Source organism: Budorcas taxicolor, chromosome 4 (genome assembly GCF_023091745.1).
Source record: "Budorcas taxicolor isolate Tak-1 chromosome 4, Takin1.1, whole genome shotgun sequence".
In the NCBI taxonomy this organism is placed as follows: Eukaryota; Metazoa; Chordata; class Mammalia; order Artiodactyla; family Bovidae; genus Budorcas; species Budorcas taxicolor.
Window position 1 is genome coordinate 121,716,089 of NC_068913.1, and position 22,378 is coordinate 121,738,466.

At 49.6% G+C, this 22,378-nt stretch overlaps 1 protein-coding gene across 1 annotated transcript; it reads right to left on the reverse strand.

The window, feature by feature from the left end:
* Positions 1-769: 769 nt before the first annotated feature.
* LOC128046371 (homeobox protein NOBOX-like) lies at positions 770-12,858 on the reverse strand. The gene is made up of 10 exons (XM_052638440.1): positions 12,525-12,858; positions 7,967-8,205; positions 7,103-7,688; positions 4,655-5,203; positions 4,164-4,270; positions 3,735-3,844; positions 3,187-3,260; positions 2,728-2,950; positions 1,961-2,259; positions 770-1,065 (listed from the first exon to the last, which is right to left on the reverse strand). Exons 1-10 carry the CDS (start codon positions 12,856-12,858, stop codon positions 770-772), a joined length of 2,817 nt encoding a protein of 938 aa, XP_052494400.1.
* Between the last annotated feature and the right edge of the window lie 9,520 nt (positions 12,859-22,378).

Sequence of the window (22,378 nt, forward strand, 5' to 3'; positions counted from 1 at the left end):
TTTGACCCCATGGACTGTAGCCTGCCAGGCTCCGCTGTCCATGGGGTTCTCCAGGCAAGAATACTGGAGTGGGTTGCCATTCCCTTCTCTAGGGGGAATCTTCCCTACCCAGGGATCGAACCCCGGTCTCCCGCCTTGCAGGCAGATTCTTTACAGGCTGAGAGCTACCATCTCTGCAGGGCCCAAATTCCAGAAAAAGTCCCAGGCTCAGGTTTGTTCAGGCTCACTTCTGGGTTTGAGACGAGAACATGGTTTAAAGATAGGACCAAACACAAGGCCCAGGAGGCCCCATTCCTCACGCAGCAGGAGAGACAGGCCCCAGAAGGATGCCAGGCTCCACGAGATCCTGCCCCAGGGGGTCAGTGCCTCCTGAGCTGCCCGCGACACAGCTGCCCAGCTGAGTGGGTGGCAGTGAAGAACACGGTGGTCTTCACTAGCGTGAGAAGGGAGACACGTGACTAGAGAGAGAGAAACCCAAGAGGAGACAGTTTACTGCTTATGAAGGCCACTAGCTCATCTGTGGAGCAAGGAGAGCAAACAACATAAATGGATGCAACCGTCAGAGGTGACACAGCCCCACTCCATTTCTCCAGGACCACCATCCGGAGGTGTAGGGGAAGGACGGGCGGGCCAGGCCTCCTCCTTCTCAAATCAGCATTTGGCAAAATGAGCCCTGGAGTCCAGTCTCTCCTTCAGCTTCGAGCCCCGTCTCCTCCAGGGTGCTCCAGCCGTCTCTGGCAGGACGGGCTCTTGGTTCTTGGCTCCACGACTAGGGGCCATGGCTACTCTTGTCTTCTTCTTTGGGGGCCGGGGGCCGCTCCCCTGGGGCGGCCAGTGGTTCCTCCTGGGCCTGGCCGAGCAGGGGTCTTCCCGCTGCAGGCGGGGTGCTCTCGGGCATCTGGGTGAGGCCCGGGGAAGGCGGCCTTCCCGAAGCCTGCGCGTAGGGAGCAGCAAACAGGTCCAGGAAGCAGCTGTCCCCTCCTGGGGGGCCTCCCAGAGCCTGCAGACAGAAGGCGCTGGGGAACGGCGAGTCTGGCAGGCAGGGGTCGGCCCAGGGCACCGCACCTGTGGGGCCAAGCACAGAGCGCGCGGCATGAAGGGGCCCCAGCGCAGTCTCGGCGACGGAGCCCCTCCCTGCTCCACAGAGACATGGGCCAGGACCCCAGAGTGGGCCTCCCCTCAGGACCAGGCACCCACCCCCCATATCTCGAGGGCCTGGGGTTGGGGCACAGTGACACAGAACGCACTGCGGGCCGGGCGCCCCCTCACACGTGCGAGAGGAGCCCGGGAACCAGAGTCTTCTCCCCCTTCTTCTGAGTCTCCTAGGGTGGTAACTGCAGGATATCCGGGGTCCAGGGGGCCCCTCGGACACTCCCATCAGCTGCCATCTACTCTGAGTGTTTCACGCCCGTCACTCCTAGTCCTCACCAAGCCCTCAAAGAGATGGGAATAGTATTCCCACTTCAGAATCCAGGAAGCTCAGGAGAACTAGTGACGACTGAGCTGGACTCCATGCGTGGCTTTGCCTCCCTCCAAAGCTCTCTCTCTTGGAGAAGAAAATGGCAATCCACTCCAGTACTCTTGCCTGGAAAATTCCATGGATGGAGGAGCCTGGTAGGCTACAGTCTATGGGGATGCAAAGAGTCGGACATGACTGAGCGACTTCACTTTCTTTCTTTCTATAGTTCCTTTTGGAGACAGAAATGGTAACCTACTCCAGTGTTCTTGCCTGGAGAATCCCATGGATGGAGAAGCCTGGTGGACAACAGTCTCTGGGGTTGCAAAGAGTCGGACACGACTAAGTAACTAACACATACACAAAGCTCTCTCTTATTCTGCTCTGAAACCTCCAGGAAACTGGAGGACGAAGAGCTTCACCAAGATAGCCCCCGTCCTGGGGCTCTGTCCTCTCACTCTCCTCAAACACTGTGGGGGGGTTTCTCTTCCAGCCCCGACTCACCCACGTTCCCGGCTAGCGGCTGCAGCAGGACGGGCCCCGACGGAGGGCCTGGGAAATAGCCCTGGGATGAGCCCCCGCTGGGGCCACTGGACAAGGCAAAGAGAGGGTCTTCGGGCAGCGGCGGAGTCAGCGAGCTGGGCAAGGGGAAGGGGTGCAGGTATGGAAACTGGGGCTGCGGGGGTTGGAAGAACTGGGTCTGTGGCGCCTGGGAGAAGAACGGCCCTGGCTGGCTGCTGCTGGGTTGGTACTCCTGGGTCTCCAGATCCTCCAAGTATGAGCAGGCATGGGGTGGAGTGATGCTGTGGGGACAGAGGAGAACTTCTGAGGCTCCGATGGTTTCATTCCTACCATGCCCTTCCCCCGACCTGCCTCTCCACAAACCCCAGGCCTGCGGCCTCCTCCCCTTCCTGCTCCAGCTTCTCACCCTCTTCTCCTCTACAGCTGTGATGTCCCAATCCTTCCCCTCCCCACCCCCTCACCCTTTAACCCTCACTACATTGACTAACTCCTTGTTTCTCTCGGGGCTTCCCTGGTGGCTCAGACGGTAAAGAATCCGTCTGCAATGCAGGAGACCCAGGTTCAATCCCTGGGTCAGGAAGATCCCCTGGAGGATGGAATTGCAACCCACTCCAGTATTCTTGTCTAGGGGGCGGGGAAACCCCAACTCTCAGTTACCCTCTCCACTCCCAAGCTCCATCCATCTTTCCTCCTCCTGTGCCTCCCCCATGATAGCTCAGTATGGCCCCCGTGAAATGGCGGACAAGTACCTTGTTCCCCACAACCCACAAGGGCCATCCTTGTGGCTGCTGTCGCTGCTTAGGGTATCCAGCATCAGCTGGGGGGCATGCACAGGGCCGAGGGGAAAGGGAAGGTTGGCTCTTCGGACAGGTGGGGGGCTGAAGAGTGGGGGTGTCACAGGCCTTCTCTGGGGGCCCTCATTCTGCAGGTTTGGGCCCAGAGTCTGGTCAGACTTCAGCAGCATGGACGGCTCTGGGAACAGAAGTCCACGGGGGTTGTGAGAGTAAGACAATGGCGGTGGGGGGGGGGGGGGGCGGTCACAGCCTTGGCAATGCTGGAGGGGGTTAGAGTGCAAGAGGCCTGGGCCCCCCGAAGGGGCCCCACTGAACAAAACTGTGGAGACCTCTGGCCGCTCCCAGGTTTTCCAAGAAAGAGCCCTTTGACTTTGCCGTCTTCCCCAGACAACCCTCAGAAGGGGGTCGGCTCACCTGGAAGGGAATCCTGAGGGAGGGCCCCAGGCTCCAGGATTGTGGACTCGGTAGGTGGCAGCTCGGCCACAGAGCTGGAGGCAGACAGATCAGAGACTGCAAGTCAAGGAGTCCCTGGTCTATGACCGGGGCTTACATGTAGGGAGAGGGACCCACACATTCAAGCTCTGTCTCCCTACGAGGCACTGGCAAGTCCCAATCCCACCTGGTCCAAATCCCTCTAAATATCAGCCAACAACTCGCTCGGACCGTAAAGAAGCCGCCTGAGATATGGGAGACCCGGGTTCAATCCCTGGGTTGGGAGAAGCCCCTGAGAAGGGAATGGCCTTCCGTTCCAGTATTCTTGCCTGGGACATCCCACGGACAGAGGAGCCTGGTAGGTTACAGTCCGTGGGGTTGCAGAGAGGTGAACTTGGCTAAGCGACTCACACACACATGCCCCATTATGTGCCCAGCCTTCCAGCACCTTCCCCCTTCTAGACCCCAGGATCCCAGCTTAGACCCCATGTCCTGCCCACAGGGAGGGGCCAGGAATAGGAGAGTCTTACCTGCACTGGTTGCTGGCGGGGGCTGGGGTAAGGGTGGGACCAGCAGGTGCGTCCTTATTCTCCTTCCCGTTCATTTTTCGCCACTTGGCCCGGCGATTCTGGAACCACACCTGTAGGGGAAGAGACACCTGAAGAGCCTGAAGAACAGGGCAGAGCCTGAGGCTCGGGCCCGCTGGCCCATGACGACTGCGACCGAGGAGGTCCCTGCACCACTCAGACTGGCGTGAAGGGTTCATCTAGATGGGGTCTGAGTCACCTCCCTGCGTCCTCTAAGGCCGCAGCCAGGTGGAAACAGGCAAAAACACAGCCCTGGCTGAGGCCTCGCTCCAGCCCCTGTTGGGGAGCTGCCGAGTACTTGCTAAGCTCCCCCAGAGTCCCAGCATGTGGGCTCCCCTCCACCCCCAGATCAGGGGAGTCAGCACCCTTTACCATGATGCGCTGGGGGGTGACCCCCACCGTCTGGGCGATCTCCCGGCGCTTATCGCTATCTGGATAGTGGTCATCTTGGAACAGCCTTTCTAGCTCCTCCAGCTGGTCTGGAAGAAGAAAACACTGGCTTTGAGGATGAACACCAGTGATGAGGAAGCAGAGGAGAAACAAACGCCTTCCAGGCGGGACCACTGTCCCCAGCCCAAGGGCCTCCCACAGCCTGGTGGCTAAGTTCCCCCAGTGGGCTGGGGCCTCCTCTGGCTCGGGCTTTGTGGCAGGGAGCTGCCTGGTGGTTACTTTCCTGTTTCTTCCATGTTCCGATAAGAAAATGCAACCTTTCCCTCTGAGGGTCAGAAGTCATGGCCCTGCATAGGTCAAGAGATGTTCCAGCCAAGGCGATGCATAAGCTAACTGCACTCCCGTCTCCTGGGGCCATGTTCCCAGAGATTGACACCAGGTCCCTCGGGTTTCCTCCCACCTCAGGGACTTACCCGAGCGGTACAGGGTGCGGGTCTTCTTCCGGACCTGGCAGGTCACTTCCGGGGACCTCTTCTCCTTCTCCAGGTTTTGGTTGTTCTGGGCCAGTGTGTTGAGGAGGTTGGCTGCATGGCAGGACCCCCTGCCCAGCCCACAAGGCACCGGGTTGTACGTGGCCCGGGCCGGGTTAGCGCTGCTGGGAGATGCCGTCGAGGACGGACCCACATCCCTAGGCTTCTTCTGCTCGCCGGCGGCTGGAGAGTAGGGCCTCTTCCCCAGCCTCCCCTCCGTCCCTGGGAAGGGAGGCCCTTGCCCCTGAGGCTGGGGTCTAGGCGAGGCTAGGCTCCTGTCTTCCTGGAGAGCCCCTGGGCTGGGCCTCTGGCAGGCTCTCCCAGCCCCAGCCCCTTCCCCGGGGGCCTCTGACGGCTGCTTTTCCCCAGAGATGGTGCAGGAAAGAGGCATGACCTTGCCTGGGGCGTCCTGAGTGTAGGGGACTGACTTCTGCAGGGCTTCCTCGTCCTCCTCCAGCCTGGCAGCAGGGGACTTGCCTCCACCCCGCTGGCCTGTGGAGAGCCAGCACCCCAACTTCAGCCCAGGAGAAGGAAGGCCTGGCCCAGGGGAACGTACTCCTCCCTGGTCTGCAGCTGGTGTCCTGTTTGACCTTAAGCTTTCACTTGTCTACTTAGCAAACGCGGTAACAGTTCCAGGCGTGCCTTCCTAACTCGGCTACTGTGAGGATCACATGAGGGAATCCTTCTTGCCTGGAGAATTCCATGGACAGAGAAGCCTGGCAGGCTACAGTTCATGGGGTAACAAAGAGTCAGATACGACTGAGCTACTAACACATAGGTACATACGCAGCTTGGAAAAGTGAAAGCACGCAGATGCTACCATGAGGGGTCTGAGCTCGTGAGACTAGATGGTGGGGGAGCGATCCTAATTTGGGAGGAACTTACTCCCTGGGAGTTCCCAGTTTTCTCCCAGACACCTGGATTGTGAGTTTGAGACGGGGGCTCTGCAGCTGATCAGGCTGGATACTGGTCCTGCTCCGGACACAGCGTCAGGGCTGAGCAGGGACACGGCAGGACTGAGTGGTGTCCGGGGGCCCAGACAAGAACATCAAAGGGGAGCTAACAGGAATGTCTACCCTCATCTCCCACAGAACTGGCTCTTTCCTCAGTGACCCTCCTCACTCCTATACACACCCTCATCCCCTCCCTGCAAAGCGGGACCTCAGCCAAGGGCCTGGAGCCCAGGCCAGCCCCCCTTTTACAGGTGACCTGACGGGCACTGAACGTTCCCATCACTCAGCCTTCAGCTTGTCTGTCCTTTTCTGAGCTATGACTGATTGATCAGGAGTTTACCAGGTCCTGGGCATGGTGCTAAGCACATTTCAGAGATCAGCCCAGTCTATATTTAATCCCTGTGAGGAAGGCATAGGCATCTCTCCCTCTGACAGATGACGAAACGCAGACGGCAGAGTTCAGCGACTTGCCCAAACTCACAGCGCAGGGCTCTTGTTCACTTAGATGGAGCCCTTCCGAGGGTCACCAACCTGCCCCTCATTTCCCTCCCAGCTTCTTCATAACCTCCAGAACTCTCTCAGGTATAGGAGCTGCTGTGTTATTTCTAACAAAACTGGAATTTTTTTTTAAATTTTTTGAATATTTTTAAGTGGATACTCACTGGTGTTTTGTTTTGGCCCCCACAGCATGTGGGATCTTGGTTCCTCCACTAGGGTCTACCCAGGCCCCCTGCATTGGAAGTGCCAAGTCTTAACCTCTGGACCATCAGGGAAGTTTCCAAGAGCGAGTTTTTCTGTTCTATTTTGTTGTTAATGAAAGTTGCTTGAGATTGACTAGCTTAAGGAACAGCTTTCTAACAACATGTAAAGATGTAGGTCACAGGCCTAAGGTGCTTTATCAGATTGTTCCCTAGTGTACAAGCTGGTGACCAGGGTTTGCAGGCTTCTACTCCATAACTAAGCCAAGAGGCCAGATGGGGATGCGGAAGAAGGGACACACTGCTTTTACAGTAGTTTTGGAGCACTGGAGCCTAGCAAACCTGGTACATAGTAGGTGGTCACTACAGGCAATGGATCAGAGTGATAGCTTTGCTAAAGTGGCTCAGCGGTGAAGAATCCGCCTGCCAATGCAACAGATCCGGTTCCAACCCTGAGTCAGGAAGACCCACTGGAGAAGGGAATGGCACTCCTTTGCCTAGAGTATCCTTCCCTGGAGAATTCCATGGACAGAAGAGCCTGGTGGGCTACAGTTCATGGGGTCGCAAAGAGTCGGACACGACTGAGCGACTGAAGAACAAATCAGGGTGATAGGCCCTGGTAAGAACGGTGATGGGTCTTGGAACCTAGAACAGCAGAGCCTCAACCCTGCTTTCCTTCTCTGTGTGTAGAGAGATCAGAACCCCAAAACGGAAGGGTGCCGTCGGGCAGGCTCCCTGGCCCGCGACACCCCCTCGAATCCCCATCAGTTCCCAGCCCCGACCCTCCCTCCCGAGCTCTAGAGGCCTGGCCGCTGGGCCCCCGGGGTCCTGCGCACTCACCCCGCAACTCCGGGCCGCGCTCCCGGGTGGGCTCCATGGCCTGGACTCCCGCACGGGGCCGCCCGCCTGCCCGCCGCCTAAAGAAGCCTCGCGCGCGGGCAGGTGTGCGTCCGCGAGGCCCGCCCGGGAGGGCGGCGCGCGGGGCAGCTGCAGGGCGCGAGGCCCGGGGGCCACGCAGCTGCCCGCCCCCGCCGCGGCCGGGAGGGGCGGGTGCGGCCGCTCCCTGCGGCTGGGGGGCGGTGCACGCGGGGCGTGGGCGACAGCCCGCCTCCAGGTGGCTGCAGCAGTCACCAGCGCCCACCATCTCCCAAGGCCGGCCTTGGCACTGGGCTCCGGTGGCGGCTTGGAGTCCTTCCTTGGGAACCGGGGAAGGCGACTTAGGGAGCCACTTATCCTGGGAGCCCCAAACCACTGCTCCACTGAGGTTCCCCCAAGCCTAAGCCCCCAAGACCCCGCGCCGATTGGGAGGTTCCCTAGAGCCCCGAGCTAGAAGAAGCCAGACCACACGGCGAAGTCTGCACGTCTCGGATGGACACAGTTGCAGCAGCCCCGGAGGCCACAGGTAAGCGGGCGGAACGCGGGGAGGCCTGTGTGCTGCTCAAAGTTTTGGCCTCAGTTTTCACCCGCTTGAGACCACTTTTACTCGCCGAAAATGGGCGGAGGACACAGAACAAAGATCCTACAGGCGCGATCTTTGTGACTCTTCGTTCACCGAACGTTTCTTGCCTTCTTTATAAAAGAATTTAAGAATTTAAAATTCTCACGGCGTCGTCCTCCCATCTGCGCTTGAGTGGGAGGTGATGGCCAAATTGAAACAGGTGCTTGGGCGTGGGGGTGGGGGGCCGTCCAGGACCGAATCCAGGTGTTTTGCTTTTAGGATTGAAAAGACTCTGGACAGCGTGTGCTTTCAGGCTGTAATCACCTGTTGGTATGCTTTTTTTCTGTGCCTTAAATTCTTTTGAGGTGCTCGGATATACGTGTGAACTTTGGAAGCCTGGCCGTTCTAAAATATAGACATATGAGTGAGTTAATTTAGTGATAACATGATCAAAATTCCAGGCCCTCTGGTGTTTCATTCTGACTCCGGTAAGAGCAATATCCTCAGGTAAATAAGGGGTTTAGAGTTTGGGACCAGTTTCAGCTAGAAATCCAGGCCATGTGAGCAAGAAAGAGAGGGCAGCTAAGTGGCTTTGTTTGTGAAAAGTCGCTGTATGGTGACATGGTGGTAAATGGAATACAGTAGTCTGCCTGAGTAAACTTTTATAGGACACTGTCTGCCAGGCCTGGTGCAGAAGCTTACTGGCGGAGAGGGGATTAGAACAAGGACACAAGAGAAGGAACAGTGTCCATTCCACAGGGAAGGCAGTGGTGGGTTAGAAGGATTCACAGAGGAGCAGGAGGCTCTGCTGGACTCGGATTAGGGGCGGGGTCAGGAAAGGCCTTCATGGAGTGGGTAACACAGATCTGTGCGCTGAAGGTGAGGGAGAGACATTGCTACTGTGTCACAGCCCTGCTTAAACTCTGCGGTGCCCCCTGCCCACCTGTGTGATAAAAACCAAGCTCCCTGACCAGGAGAGGAGACTTCCGAGGTCTGGACCTTTTCTCTGAAGCCTCAGCTCGCCTGCTGCCCACACCCACGTATCCCAACTGTATCTTCTCTTTTGACCTTGTGTTTTTCAAGGAGCCTTTGCTGAAACCCCTTGGATCAGAATTTCTTTGGGAATTTGTTTAAAATGTAGCTTCCAGGCCCCATTCCCAGACATGTTAATTGGTCGGTCCAGAGAGACATCTAGAAAGTGTAACAAGCCTCTCAGCTCAGTTCAGTCGCTCAGTCGTGTCTGACTCTTTGTGACTCCATAAATCGCAGCACGCCAGACCTCCCTGTCCATCACCAACTCCCGGAGTTCACTCAGACTCACATCCATCGAGTCAGTGATGCCATCCAGCCATCTCCTCTGTCGTCCCCTTCTCCTCCTGCCCCCAATCCCTTCCAGCATCAGGGTCTTTTCCAATGAGTCAACTCTTCGCATGAGGTGGCCAAAGTACTGGAGCTTCAGCTTTAGCATCATTCCTTCCAAAGAAATCCCAGGGCTGATCTCCTTCAGAATGGACTGGTTGGATCTCCTTGCAGTCCAAGGGACTCCCAAGAGTCTTCTCCAACACCACAGTTCAAAGGCATCAATTCTTTGGTGCTCAGCCTTCTTCACAGTCCAACTCTCACATCCATACATGACCACTGGAAAAACCATAGCCTTGACTAGATGGACCTTAGTTGGCAAAGTAATATCTTTGCTTTTGAAAATGCTGTCTAGGTTGGTCATAACGTTTCTTCCAAGGAGTAAGCGTCTTTTAATTTCATGGCTGCACTCACCATCTGCAGTGATTTTGGAGCCCCCCAAAATAAAGTCTGCCTCTCAGGTGATTCTTATTCACGTTAGAGTTTGAGACACTTGGTAGATCTGCAAAAACAAAGTCAACTGAAACCATCCTGGGGATGGGAGTGGGGAAAGTGGGTGGTGCGGGGTCTTTGTGGGAGAAGGACCTTTTGTCCTTTACTGAGGTGGGTGTCTGCTGTAGTGCAGAATTAATCTCTTAATATTAGGCTATCCTATCTCATTAAATTAAGAATAAATCATCCTTCCCTGCCATCATTTATGTTATATTTTCTCTCTGGTTGCCCTCTGCCTGGGTGAAGGTCAGAAGAGCAAAGACTGAATTACCCATAGACTGGCTGCCACCCTTGCACAAAACTTGGAAAAATATGAGGTCTAATTGTCTAAAAGGGTTTGCTCTGAGGCTTAGGGAATTGAAGATGTTGGCATTTTCTCTTTTTTTTTTAGAGTCTGTGATTTTATTAATAATTCGTTGGCCAAAAGTGAAAATACAGATTGAAGGAAGAAGATGCTGGCATTTTCTAAATACGTAAATGATTGAATTTGTTAGGCTTGGGCTATGACATTCGGAAAATTGAAGTTCTCTTTCTTTCTTCTTCTTTCCATTTTTGCTTCAATAATAGTCTTGCCTTGCTGTTTTATGGCTTTTCAAAAATGGTATGGTTTTGTTTGTTAATTTACAGGAATATTTGATTTAGTTACTGTATGTGAATTTAGTCTAAGAAGGCTTGGGGGTGTGTCTTGATGTGTTTGGTTGAGAAGGGAGTGTTTTTATAATATATGCTGTGAAGAGTTCCATCTTTCACAGAGAAGTTTCAAGGGAAGAAGGCAGAGAAGGGGGACTGCTCTTTATTGGGAGGGCAAAAACTTCTATTTTGGGGTACTTGGAAATATTTATTTCTAATTCTTGGTATAAGGCATCTTCGTGATCTTTAGGCAAGTTCATGTATGAAACCTCGTTTAGAGGGAAGGGTTTCCTTTAGGGGTAGGGGAGGGGGTTGTCCTTAGTTTTCAGAGCCAAACTGTAAACCACCTCCTGTATCCTTTTAGGAAGAGCCATTTATTCCAACCTCTTTTCTTCTCCTTGGTAGAGTGACATCAAAAAAGAAGAGATCTGATGCTACTAAAGAATATAATTAACCATACAGTTAATTTGCTGCTGCTGCTAAGTCACTTCAGTCGTGTCCGACTCTGTGTGACCCCATAGACGGCAGCCCACCAGGCTCCTCCGTCCCTGGGATTCTCCAGGCAAGAGCACTGGAGTGGGTTGCCATTTCCTTCTCCCACAGTTAGTTTAAACACGTGAAATAAGCATCATCTGTCCTTCCTCCCTCCTTCTCTATAATGAGGAAAATAACCAGTAGAAGGCGGTTGACTGAGAAACGTTTTCAAAGCAGAAACACGGGGTAATTCATTCTTGGCCTCCATGCCTCCACAGGAGTACAGGGCAACAGGTCATTGGAAGTCCTGGCACCAGAGGCAAGAGCGCAGTTGTGAAAGGCAGAAATGTGAACAGGCCCTGGGTCAGGAGCTCACAGTCCCTGCAAATATCCCAGGAAGCAACCAGGAGGACAGCACCGCCCAAGGCAGAGGAGGGCAAAGGGGAACACGATGTCCTGAACCTGAAGAAGGCACGTGGCTGGACAATCAGATGAATGCCTTGGGCTCACTGCGACAAAGCTGAGGGTGGCCACGACCGGGGGAGACACTGGGGGCTGCTAGAGTCTCTGCGGAGCTGCTTTGTTTGGGAAACCCCAGGAAAGGCTGCTTGGAGGTTGCTGGCGATGGGCATTGGGAACACCTGGCTTAGAGCAGAACCCGCCCTGGCAGTGAGCAAACAGGTTCTGGCATGAATGCTCCTGATCACTTCTAATCCCCATGCCCCAGACTCTCAAGGTTTTCTGCATCTAACAAGAATAGTGAGTCTGTCTAAGCAGTGTGGTTGCTGCTGCTCATTTTTAACTAGGCTGTGTTCATAATAAGGGGCTTCCCAGGTGGCTCAGATGGTAAGAAAACAAACAAAAAAGCCCACCTACCAGCGCAAGAGATGCAGGTTTGATCCCTGGGTCAGAAAGGTCCCCTGGAGAAGGGAGTGGCAACCCACTCCAGTATTCTTGCCTGGGAAATGCCATGGACCGAGGAGCCTGGCAGGCTACAGTCCATGGGGCTGCAAAGAGTCAGACACGACTTAGTGACTGAACAGTGACAGCTCATATCTCCATGGCTTGTGTTTTTGTAATTTGCAAAGAGCTTTCCCTTCCACCCGAATCCCCTCCCTATGTACCTCTGTTTTACAGGCAGATGGTTTCCTTTCTGCTCCCTTCTGCCCCTCTCTGGGATTGCAAAGCTGGGTGCTCACTAGAGCCTGGCATTCGAACTCACCTCAAAAGCTGGCCCCGACCTTCCCTCAGGCTGCATCTGTGTCTCCCTTCTCCTGTCTCCCCCGACCTACACCCCCACTCCTGTCTCCTCAGAGTCTCCTCTGGTTCTAACCTTCTCAACCTCGCCCTGGATGGCCCTTGCCTTCTCATGCCTCAGGGCCACAGATCACATTGTTTATAGGCCTGAAACGTCCAGTCCCTTTTTACTTCTGGCAAAGTCTTACTCACACTTCAAAGCCCAACGCGTGTATTCTCTTTCCTGGGAAGCCTGTCTTGGCTTTCCAGCGCCGGAAGGAACTGCTCCTTCCTGCGTGCTCTTGCTGTGCCCTGTTCCCAACGTTGTGTTATACCACCTAACCCAGGCTCACCAGAGGAGAAGTCTGTGAACTCTCTACCAGCCGCTGAGTTCTTACGCCTTAATAAACATCTGTTCACACCAGGCGCTTCCTCCCTGCTCTACAAATATCAGCTCCCTGAATTTCCACAGCCCCAGAAGGTTCTGTCATTAGCCCCATTTTATCACGAAGAAACTGACAGAGAGAGCTTACGTGCTTTGCCAAAGGTCACAGAGCTGGTAAGCGGCACACCCAAGAGCTGAACCCGGTTAGTCTGGTTCCCGCCTGTACTCGTTTGTAACCACTGGGCTTTCCTGTTTATTTCATTTATATCTATGTCAAGATTCTCCTGGGCTTGGCATGGCGGCTTGCACACAAGGATCAGTAATTGTTCATTGACCAGAAATTGATCACCATCGCCAGGAGTTAGAGAGCAGAGGAGGGAGGGAAGTGGCTGTTTCTGGGCAGGAGAGCAGCGCTGATGGAGCTGTTCTGAATCCGGACCGTGGTGGTGGTTGCATGAGTCTACACTGAGATAAAATGGCATAGAACTAAACGGGGTTGGGGGCTTCCCTGGGGGCTCAGGCGGTAAAGAATCTGCCTACAATGCAGGAGACCAGGGTTCGATCCCTGGGTCAGGAAGATCCCCTGGAAAAGGGAATGGCAACCCACTCCAGTATCCTTGCCTGGAGAATCCTATGGACAGAGGAGCCTGACAGGCTACAGTACCTGGGGTCACAAAGAGTCGGACACGACTGAGTGACTGACACACACTAAAACAGAGTTGACCCTGGAATAGCATGAGTTTCAACTGTACAAGTTCGTAAATATGCAGATTTTTTAAAAAATAATAAATACTGTAGAATTACATGGTCCATAGTGTATTAGCAGATGTGGAACCTCACATAGGGAAAAGCCACAGATACAGAGGCTGATTATAAATCGTGCATGGATTTTCCACTGTGCAGAGGATTTCGACTGACCTCTGCGTTGTTCAAGGGTCAAATATATATGGGACTCTCGAGGCAAGAATACTGGAATGGGTTGCCATTTCCTTCTCCAGCGGATCTTCCCGATCCAGGGATCGAACTCAGGTCTCCCACTTTGTAGGCAGATTCTTTACTGTCTGAGCCACTGGGGAAGCCAAGTCCAGGCAAGAATCCTGGAGAGGGTTGCCATTTCCTTCTCCAGGGGATCTTCCCGACCCAGGAATCCAACCCAGGTCTCCTATATTTCAGACAGATTCTTTACCAACTGAGCTACGAGGGAAGCCCCAAGTACATGTACATACACATGCAAATGAGTCTGTGTAAAAACTGGTGAAATCTGAGTAAGGTCTGTGGATTGTATCAATATCAGTTTCTTGGTGTGATTTTATACTGTAGTTATGCAGGATGTTACCACTGGGGCAAAGGAATATGGGATCTCTCTGTATGATTTCTTAACACTTCCTGTGAAACTACAATTATTTCTCTGATGTCCAGGTGTAGGGTCATGGCTCCTAGGAGAAGGTGCTCTGCCAGGAGCCCTCAGGGTACGGAAAGAGAGCCCTGCCTTCTGACCAGAGTGAGTTTGTTACTATTCTTTCCTTGCTTTCAGGACATGGACTCGTGTCCTCCTGGGCTTTGATGCCGTCATCGTCTCCTGTGACCTGGTTACCCACCCCCTCCAGAGCCAGTTAATCGTGTGAAAGGTGAGGTCACATCATGGTCAGCAGGTTCCTCTGTGCTTAGGGCACCAAGCTTTAAGGTCCACTAACATTAGAGTGACAAGTCCAGCTCTTTGGAATTGAAGATGACCTGCCCTTGTGTTTACACTGTCTCCTTTTGCTTGATATCAATCAAGAGCAGGATCACTAGTGTAGGAAGCTACCAGCAGCTTCCTTTGCTTGCTGGAGGGGATGGTGAAATATTAGGCGTGCGTTTAAGTGGGACAGAGAGATGAAGTGATAGAAGACTAGATTGATTACCCGAGAAATAATTAGGCCAGCAAAACCTGTCGCAAAGTTTGTTGGAATGACAGGGGGGCAGTAGAACGGGACGGGCTGCTAGACCCCGTTTTAAGCTTGCAAAAAGACTTCTGATCATCTCTATCTTGTAACTGAGGCGCTGCGTGTGCTATTAAATTGATACAAGGGAACGTGGGCCTTGCCTGGGCCGCCTGGCGTTCAGTTAGGCTGTGTCATGCAGAGTTCCAAAGAGAGGGAGCAAAAAGCAGCAGAGACAGGGAAAGACATATTTGGAATCAGAGATGCACCAGACAGTATGGACGTGAATTTGAGCAAACTCTGGGAGATCGTGGAGGACAGAGGAGCCTGGCTGCTTCAGTGCATGGGGTCAAAAAGAGTCGGACACAGCTGAGCAGCTGAACAAAAGCGACAAGAAGATGATGTTAGATCTATCTTCTTTAGTCGGAGGTACAATTTCTGATCTGAACTCTCAGATATGCTACTCCAAGGCCCAGTTGGTTTGGGCTCACCAGCAAGGGCAAGCCCTGTTGGCTTTCAGACTTTTCAAGCTTAGCCTTATTTTCAGACGGAACTTCCGATTCCCGCCCGAAAACCCGTAACACCCCCAAGCCTCCCCCTCTTTGTATCAGTCACCCAGTTGGAATCATCCTTGATTCTGTGCTCTCCCTCACAGCTTATGTATGAGCTGTGACCATTCAACCTCCAAAGCCTTCAACTTTGCATCTCAAAGCTTTTAACTTCTCTCCATCATCACCAATCCAAGCCCCTCTCCTCTTGGGCCTGTTCTTTAGTGACAGCTTCCTAAACGCATCTCCTGTCTCCAATCCTATCCCACTGTAATCCATCCTCCACAGACTTTCTAGGGAGAGAGTCTTAACATGAAAATTGCCATATGTGACTCTGCTGTTTATATGCTTTAATGACTTCCCATTGTACTGGGACGAAAATAAAAACATCTTACCAAAGCCCTGCACGATCTGGCTCCCTCTTCACCTCCGGTCCTTCAAGCATCTTAGACACAACACATTCTTCTGTCTCAAGGTCTTTACATATCCTGTTCCCATGCCTGCAAACCCTCTTGCTGGTTTTTATGGCTGATTCCTACCCAGGTATTGGCTTAAGCGTTATTTCTCCATGCAGAGTCCTTTGGCCACATTATCGACCTAACACCTACCTCCTAATATTTTCCCTGTTTTTATTACTATTCTTAACCCAACATGTAATTATACTTGAGTTTACAGACTGTCTCCTCTACAGTATCTTGAGCTCCCTGGGCGCTGAAACTAGTGGTTTGTTTCGCCAGTGTAAATCTATGTAAACAACGGCGCTGGCGTGGTGGCTGACTTATGCATGTTAGCTGTTTGGCTAACGAGTGTGTCTGTGTGCGCTCTCTCACGTGCTCAGTCGGGTCCGACTCTTTTGCAGCCCCATGGACTGCAGCCCACAACGTTCCTCTGTCCATGGAATTTTTCAGGCAAAAATGCTGGAGTGGGTTGTCATTTTCTCCTCCAGGGGATCTTGCCAACTCGGCAATCAAACCCAAGTTAAATCTCCTGTATTGGCAGGCGGATTCTTTACCACTAGCACCACCTGGGAAGACAGATGAATGGATGAATAAAAATATGGGTTTTTGTTTGTTTGTTTTAGTTGGAAGGGAGAAAAAGATTATCAGATTCATGGTACAAATTGTAGTTTCTGGTAATTCATAACCTGATCTATAACAGGATTTAATAAGGCCATTACATTGGAAAGCTTCCTGAAAGTGTTGGCCATTTTGAGAACTGAGGAAACCAGAGCCCAGGGGTAATATGTGGCATTTTAGTGCTTGTTGTAAGGAACACAGCGAGACTTGGCGTGGCTCTTTGGTAACGTCTATATTCATCAGAGGCCATGGCTTTTCAGAGAGAAAGCAAAAGCCAGAGCTACAGCTTGTTAGGGCTTCCTCAGTCTTCAGAAAAAGACGCAAGCAACTTTATATTTAGAATGGGGTTTTTATAGACCACATATAGGTGGATCTTGTTTTTATGACAGCCTCTGCCTTAATTTTTAAGATGTTTAGTCCACTTATACAATGTATCATTCACAAATAATGATTATTAATATGGTTGGGTTTAGAACTACCCTCTTGCTATTGTTTTCCATTATCATATCTTTTTATGCCTTATTTTTGAGTTCAGTTCAGGCTCTCAGTCAATGTCCAGCTCTTTGTGACCCCATGGACTGCACACACCAGGCTTTCCTGTCCATCACCAAATGCTGTAGCTTGTTCAAACTCATGTCCATCGAATTGGTGATGCCATCCAACCATCTCATCCTCTGTCATCCCCTCCTCCTTCTGGCTTCAGTCTTGCCCAGCATCAGGGTCTTTTCCAGCGAGTCAGTTCTTCTCATCGGGTGGCCAAAGTATTGGAGCTTCAGCTTCAGCATCAGTCCTTCCAGTGAATATTCAGGACTGATCTCCTTTAGCATTGACTGTTTTGATCTCCTTGCAGTCCAAGGGACTCTCAAGAGTCTTCTCCAACACCACAGTTCAAAAGCATCAATTCTTCTGTGCTCAGCTTTCTTTATAGTCCAACTCTCACATGCATACATGACTACTGGAAAAACCATAGCTTTGACTAGACAGACTTTTGTTGGCAAAGTAATGTTTCTGCTTTTTAAAATGCTGTCTAGGTTAGTCATAGCTTTTATTCCAAGGAGCAAGTGTCTTTTAATTTCATGGCTGCAGTGACGGTCCACAGTGATTTTGGAGCCCCCTAAAATAGTCTGTCCCTGTTTCCATTTTTTCCCCATCTATTTGCTTTGAAGTGATGGGACTGGATGCCATGATCTTAGTTTTTTGAATGTTGAGTTTTAAGCCAACTTTTTCACTCTCCTCTTTCACTTTCATCAAGAGGCTTCTCAGTTCGTCTTTGCTTTCTGCCATAAGGGTGATGTCATCTGCATATGTGCAGAGAAGGAAATGGCAGCCCACTCCAGTACTCTTGCCTGGAGAATCCCAGGGACAGAGGAGCCTGGTGGGCTGCTGTCCATAGGGTTGCACAGAGTCAGACACGACTGCAGCAACTTAGCATGCATGCATGCATTGGAGACGGAAATGGCAGCCCACTCCAGTATTCTTGCCTGGAGAATCCCAGGGACAGAGAAGCCTGGTGGGCTGCCGTCTGTGGGATTGCAGAGTTGTACACGACTGAAGCGACTTAGCAGCAGCAGCAGCAGCAGCATCTGCGTATCTGAGGTTATGGATGTTTCTCCCGGCAATCTTGATTCCAGCTTGTGCTTCATCCAGCCTGGCATTTCTCATGATATACTCTGCATATATGTTAAATAAGCAGCGTGACAGTATACAGCCTTGACATACTCCTTTCCCAATTTGGAACCAGTCTGTTGTTCCATGTCCGGTTTTAACTATTGCTTCTTGACCTGCATACAGGTTTCTCAGGAGGGAGTAAATAAGTGTCATTTTTGAGTAATTAAGTGTTTATATGATTCAGTTTTATCTCATTTGTTGGCTTATGAATAATAACATTGATTTATGACATTTTTTGACTTTTTTTAGGGATGGCTTTAGGACTTTGTGGGTACATGTCTAACTATCACTGAAGCGTACCTTCAAGTGAAATTATACCATTTCACAAAAAACATAAGAGCCTTGCAACAGTGTATTTCTGGTTTCTCTCCCTTTCTACATTGTCAAACCTTTCTCTTCTACATGTAATGAAACATATAATACATTGTTACTATTGTTTGCTTTCAACAGTTAGTGATGTTTTAAAAATACTTTAGAAAGAAAATATCATATAGTAACACATATATACAGAATCTAGAAAGATGGTACTGATGAATTTATTTAGAAAGAGACATAGAGAACAGACTTTTGGACACCAGGTGGGAGAGGAAGGGGAGGGTGAGATGTATGGAGAGAGTAACGTGGAAAGTTACATTGCCATATGTAAAACAGTCAATGGGAATTTGCCAAATGACTCAGGGAACTCAAACAGGGGCTCTATAACAACCTAGAGGGGTGGGATGGGGAGGGAGATGGGAGGGAGGTTCAAGAGGGAGGGGACATATGTATATACCTATGGCTGATTCATGTTGATATTTGGCAGAAAACAACGAAATTCTGTAAAGCAATTATCCTTCAATTAAAAAATAAAAATTTTTTTAAATAAAAAATACTATTTTATGTTTACTTACGTGTTTACCATTAGTAAGCATTTATTACTTTGAAAAGAACGGGTTTCCATCTAGCATAATTTTCCATGTTAAAGAAATTCCTTTACCATTTCTGGTAAGAAAGAAATTTCTTACCATTTCAATGGTAAATTTCTTACTATTTCTCAGTGGTATAAATCTGATGATGGGTTTATATGTCTGAATAGTCCTTATTTTACCTTTATTTTTGAAAACCGGGTCTAGAGTTTTAGGCTGACAGTTGTTCTTCCTTTTGGTACTTTATTTTTTTTTTAATTTTAATTTTAAAATGTTACTTGGTGGAAAATGGCTTTACAGTTGTGTGTTGGTTTCTCCCATACAACAATACAAATCAGTCATAATTGTATATATATGCACACACACATGTATACTTCCTTCTCCTGAGCCTGCCTCCCCTCCCTCCGTGTCATCACAGAGTGCCAGGTGGGCTCCCTGGGTTAGTTAGCGACTTTCCACTGCTTTACACGTCATAGGGTGTGTATGTCAGTGCCGCTCTCTCAATTCACCCCCCTCACCTTCCCCCACTGTGTCCACTGTGTCTCCGCTAGGCTCATCAGGACCATTTTTCTAGATTCCATACATATGCCTGGTTTTCTCTTTATGACTTTTTTCTCTTTCTGACTTGCCTTACTCTGTATAAGAGGCTTTAGGTTCATCCAGTTCACTATAACTGACTCAAATTTGTTCCTTTTTATGGCCGAGTAATAGCCCATTGTGGAATGTACCACAGCTTCTTTATCCATTCATCTGTCATTGGACAACTAGGTCACTTCCGTGTCCTGGCTGTTGTAAAGATTGCTGCGATGAACCCTGGGGTACATGTATCCTTTAGAGTTGTGGTTTTCTCAGGATATGCGCTCAGTAGTGGGATTGCTGGGTCATATGGTAGATTTACTCCTAGTTTTTTGAGAACTCGCCATACTGTTCTCCACACAGCTGTACCAATTTCCATTTCCATCAGCAGTGCAGGAGAGTTCCCTTTTCTCCACATCCTTTCCAGCGTTTATTGTTTGTAGATATTTTAATGATGACCATTCTGACTGGTGTGAGCCTTCCTCTAATAATGAGCGACATTGGGCATCTTCTCATGTGCTTATTGGTCATCTGTATGTCTTCTTTGGAGACTTTTGGTACTTTAAAGATATGGGTCCCCTGTCTTTTGCCTTGTATTGTTCCTGAAGAGAAGCCTGCTATCATTCTTAAATGTGTTCCTCTGCTTCTATGCCTTTAGTGGATTTTAAGACTTTTCTCCTGATTACTGGCTTTGCAGATTGATTATCACATACCTTAGTGTAGATTTTTTTTTATTGTGTCTTGTGCTGAGGGTTTGTTTCACTTCTTGGATTTGTGCGTTCTTAGTTTCCAGCAAATTGGGGGATTTTTCATCCATTATTTCTTCAAATATTTTTCCTGTCTCTTCTTCTCGTCCCTTCTTTGAGGACACAAATTATACTTGGCCTTTTGAAATTGTCTTATGGTTCACTGATGCTTAATATACTGCTTTTCTCTTTTAGTAGGCCATTTCTTCTCTGTGTGTCATTTTGGAGAGTTTCTATTTCTATGCCTTAAAGTTTTCTAATCTTCAGTATCTATAATTAATTGCATTCAATTTATTTGTCATCTAAGACATTGATTTTTTTTTTTTCCCATCTCTAGAAGTTTGATTTGGATTTCTTGTCCTCCATGTTTCTACTTAACATACACACATTGTCCTTTGCATTCTTGGATGGAATGTAATTATGTGATTATCTTGTATGGAATGTAATTATGAATGTAATCACTGAACATTCTTGTCTACTGTTATTGAGTCTGTTTCTATCAATATGCTTTTGTCCTAATGATGAGTCATATTTTCTTGCTTCTTTGAATATCTGGAAATGTATTAGATGTGAGACATTTTACCTTGTTGTATATATAGGAGATGTGTACGTAAATAGATTCATTTATATCTATGTCTCCTATGTATACAACAAGATCTGTGTGTGTATACATACACACACAGACACACACATATATAGTTTATTCTTGAGCTTTGCTCTGTGTTATTTGCAAACACTTTAATCTTTTCAGGACTCACTTCTAAGTTACGTTACACAGAACCTGAGAAGCGTTCAATCTAAGACTGACTTTCCCTACTTCAAAGGCATTACCCTTCTGAGTACTTGAAGGGTTCTTCCACTCTGGCTTACAGGACTACAGACTATCCCTGGCACTGTGTGAGCTCCAAGATTGTTGTGCCTTCTCACTGGTTCTTTTCCCAGCTAAGGTAATTTCCCCACGCACATGCAGTGATCAGTGCTCGAGTGGGGACTTGAGGGGAATCCGCTGGAGATCTCTGCGTCTCTTCTGCAGTATTCTCCTCTCAATGCAGCTCTCTCCGCTCCGTGTAGGACTTCCTTTCCAGTACTCCATCCTGTGAATTCCCTGAATTCTCAGTCCTGTATCCTCAGCCGGCCCTAGAATTTCCTCCAAGCAATAACTGGGGTAATTGTAGGGCTCAGTTCATTTATTTCTCGTTTCTCAGGAACGGCTGTTCTGCATCGGCTGTTGTTCAGTGCCTGAAAGTCGTTGTCTCATAGATTTTGTATAGGTTTTAACTTGTTTAAAATGGAAGGGTAGATCTGATCTTTTACTCCATATTGGCTGGAAGTGCTCACAAACTCCCTTATAAATTTCAGTTAGTTCTCCCCTGCCTACAAAGTCAAGTTCAGACTCCTTAGTTTAGCATACCCAGCCCTTTACAAGCTGACCTCATGACGGCCCCAACCCTCACCCTACCCATTTTCAGTAAATCAGAACAATTTGCCAAATCTTGTTCACATCCAAGCTCTCTCATCCTCAGCGCGTTGTTGTTTAGTCACTAATTTGTGTCCAGCTCTTTGGGACCCCATGGACTGCAACATGCCAGGCTTACCTGTCCTTCACCATCTCCCAGAGTTTGCTCAACTCATGTCCATTGAGTCGATGACGCCATCCAACCATCTCATCCTCTGCCACCCTCTTCTCTTCCTGCCTTCAATCAACGCACTGCACGTGATCTTCTCTCCACCGAGGAAGACCTTCTTCCAGTGTATCCCCCATCTAGCCAAATCCTACTGTTCTTTAAGACCCAGCTCAATTATGTATTCCTCTCTTAAACATTTCCAGACCTCAGTGTTAGTTACTACTGCGTGTTCTCTCAGCACTGAGGGTATACCTCTGTCATATATGTAGGGCACTTTTATGGAGATCCTTAGGCTCCTCCACCTGACTGAGGTCTCCTAGTCTTCTTGAGGGTAGTAACTTCTACGTCTTAGGCACATTTTCATCCCTCAGCCTCGCCCAGGACCCGACTTGTAGTAGATTCTTGGCAAGTGTTTGCTTAAGGAATGAACGTCCTGTCTCAGTGCAGATAGTGTTGGCTTGCCCATTTGCAGAACTTGGAAATTATGAAGAAGAAAACTGAAATATGACTTGCACTGGAAGAGCTGCCATCTATAGCAGGTGTTCCATGTGTTTATCAGTGAGGGTGCTGAGCAGGTGCCATTTTCTTCTAGGACATTATCCCACCATTACAGCAATTTATAACCAATAGTTTTGTTTCTCTCTTTCACAGAGGGTATACTTCTGTGATTTCTGTAAGAAGTAAGCACAGGAAAAGTTATTTCTTGGGAGTTGCTTTGAGTTAATGTAATCCTTATTAAAGCATCAGCTTCAACTCTGAGAGATGATTGTCATTAGGATATAATTCTGACAAGATTGAAGGCCAGGATCTTACAGACTTAGAACTGAGATATCCCTGAATTGCCTTAGACATGTATAATTAGGATAATGTGTATTGGAAATTCAAGTTTCTGGATTGTTCTTTTTTTTTTTTCACTTGTCATAATACTTTTACTTT

Coding starts and splice junctions, on each gene's coding strand:
- LOC128046371 (XM_052638440.1), bottom strand. CDS start 12,858: ATGCCATTTTATCTCAGTGTAGACTCATGCAACCACCACCACGGTCCG. Junction 7,689..7,966: donor GCAGATGGGAGGACGACGCC/GTGAGAATTTTA, acceptor GGCTTCTTCTAG/CTCGGGGCTCTAGGGAACCT. Junction 4,271..4,654: donor CCGCACCCTGTACCGCTCGG/GTAAGTCCCTGA, acceptor TTCTTCTTCCAG/ACCAGCTGGAGGAGCTAGAA.